Here is a 1,246-nt window from a genome sequence, read left to right on the forward strand (position 1 = left end):
TTATAACATTCCTTAATCTGATGACCAGGTTTCCCACAATAAAAACATCTCTTAACATAATTATCAGTCATACCTCTGAATGATCTCTTTTGAAAAGAGTTGGCTCCTTTCTGATGCTGTTGCTGCGGTTGCTGGTGTTGGTGCTGGTGCTGCTTTCCTCTGTACTTTCGCCTCTTCGCCATCAGAGCAAGGTCTTTGCTCTGAGTTTTCAGATTCTATCGTCGCTCCTCCTCCTGGAGCAGAATCATTGTCAGCTCATTAAATGAAGGGGCTTTCTCCCTCTCTGAAAGTCCTGTGATGAATTTTTGGTATTCATCAGTCATTCTATTCAATGTGAGTGTGACTAGATCTGAGTCGGACACCTTTTCTCCAATAGCTCCCAGTTTGTCACTCATATCCTTGACTGTGGCCATGAATCCAGCAACAGTCTCATTCTCGTCCATCTTCAATGCAAACAGTTTTCCCTTGAGTGCTAAAACACGATTTTTATTCTGTGTCTCGTACAAGTTCTTGATTGTTGTCCATATATCAGCGGCCGACTTAGAATATCTGATATGTGGGATAATATTGTCCTTAACAGACATCTTCAGTATAAATTTTGCTTTCGTTTCTCTTTTATCCCAATCTTTTTCTTGAGTCGTTGTTCCAGATCTCTGCTCATTTCCCTCAACGATCAACCATGCATTTACGCTCTCCAGCAAAGTTTGCATTTTGAACTTCCAGTTGGAGAAATTCGATCCATCGAGTTTGCCAAACTCATGGAGATATGATTCTATACTGTTATTCATTTCTATCCAACTGAACACTCCAATTGGCCACCACTGGGCAAGTCCGATCTGCTACCACCGAACAGATCAGGAACTTCACTGTGCCACCACCGGGCAAGACCGATCTGCTGCCACCGAACAGATCAGGGACTTCATTGTACCACCACCGGGCAAAACCGATCTGCTACCACCAAACAAATCAGGGACTTCATTGTGCCACCACCGGGCAAAACCGATCTGCTACCACCGAACAGATCAACAAACAAGCTCCAACATGCCACCATCGGGCAAAGGCGATCTGCTTCCACCAAACAGATCGAGGAGCTGCACTGCACCACCATCGGGCAAAAACCAATCTGCTTCCACCGAGCAGATCACAGAGCTCTGATTCGCCACCACCGGGCAGGTCCGATCTGCTACCTCCGAGCGGATGAAGGAACCTCAATTCGCCACCACCAGGCAAATCAAATCTGTTGCCA

The 1,246-nt window shown here is 45.7% G+C and overlaps 1 protein-coding gene across 1 annotated transcript; it reads right to left on the reverse strand.

The window, feature by feature from the left end:
- Positions 1 to 215: 215 nt before the first annotated feature.
- Positions 216 to 710, reverse strand: LOC149256582 (uncharacterized). Its single transcript, XM_089455410.1, has one exon. The coding sequence runs from the start codon at positions 708 to 710 to the stop codon at positions 216 to 218; it is 495 nt and encodes a 164-aa protein (XP_089311536.1).
- Positions 711 to 1,246: the final 536 nt, after the last annotated feature.

The sequence above is a fragment of the Pinus tabuliformis genome, chromosome 7 (genome assembly GCF_031772625.1).
Source record: "Pinus tabuliformis cultivar Carrire ecotype Pingquan chromosome 7, CPIR1, whole genome shotgun sequence".
In the NCBI taxonomy this organism is placed as follows: domain Eukaryota; kingdom Viridiplantae; phylum Streptophyta; class Pinopsida; order Pinales; family Pinaceae; genus Pinus; species Pinus tabuliformis.

Excerpts from the sequence above, each read along its gene's own strand:
- LOC149256582 (XM_089455410.1), bottom strand. The coding sequence starts at position 710 with ATGCAAACTTTGCTGGAGAGCGTAAATGCATGGTTGATCGTTGAGGGA.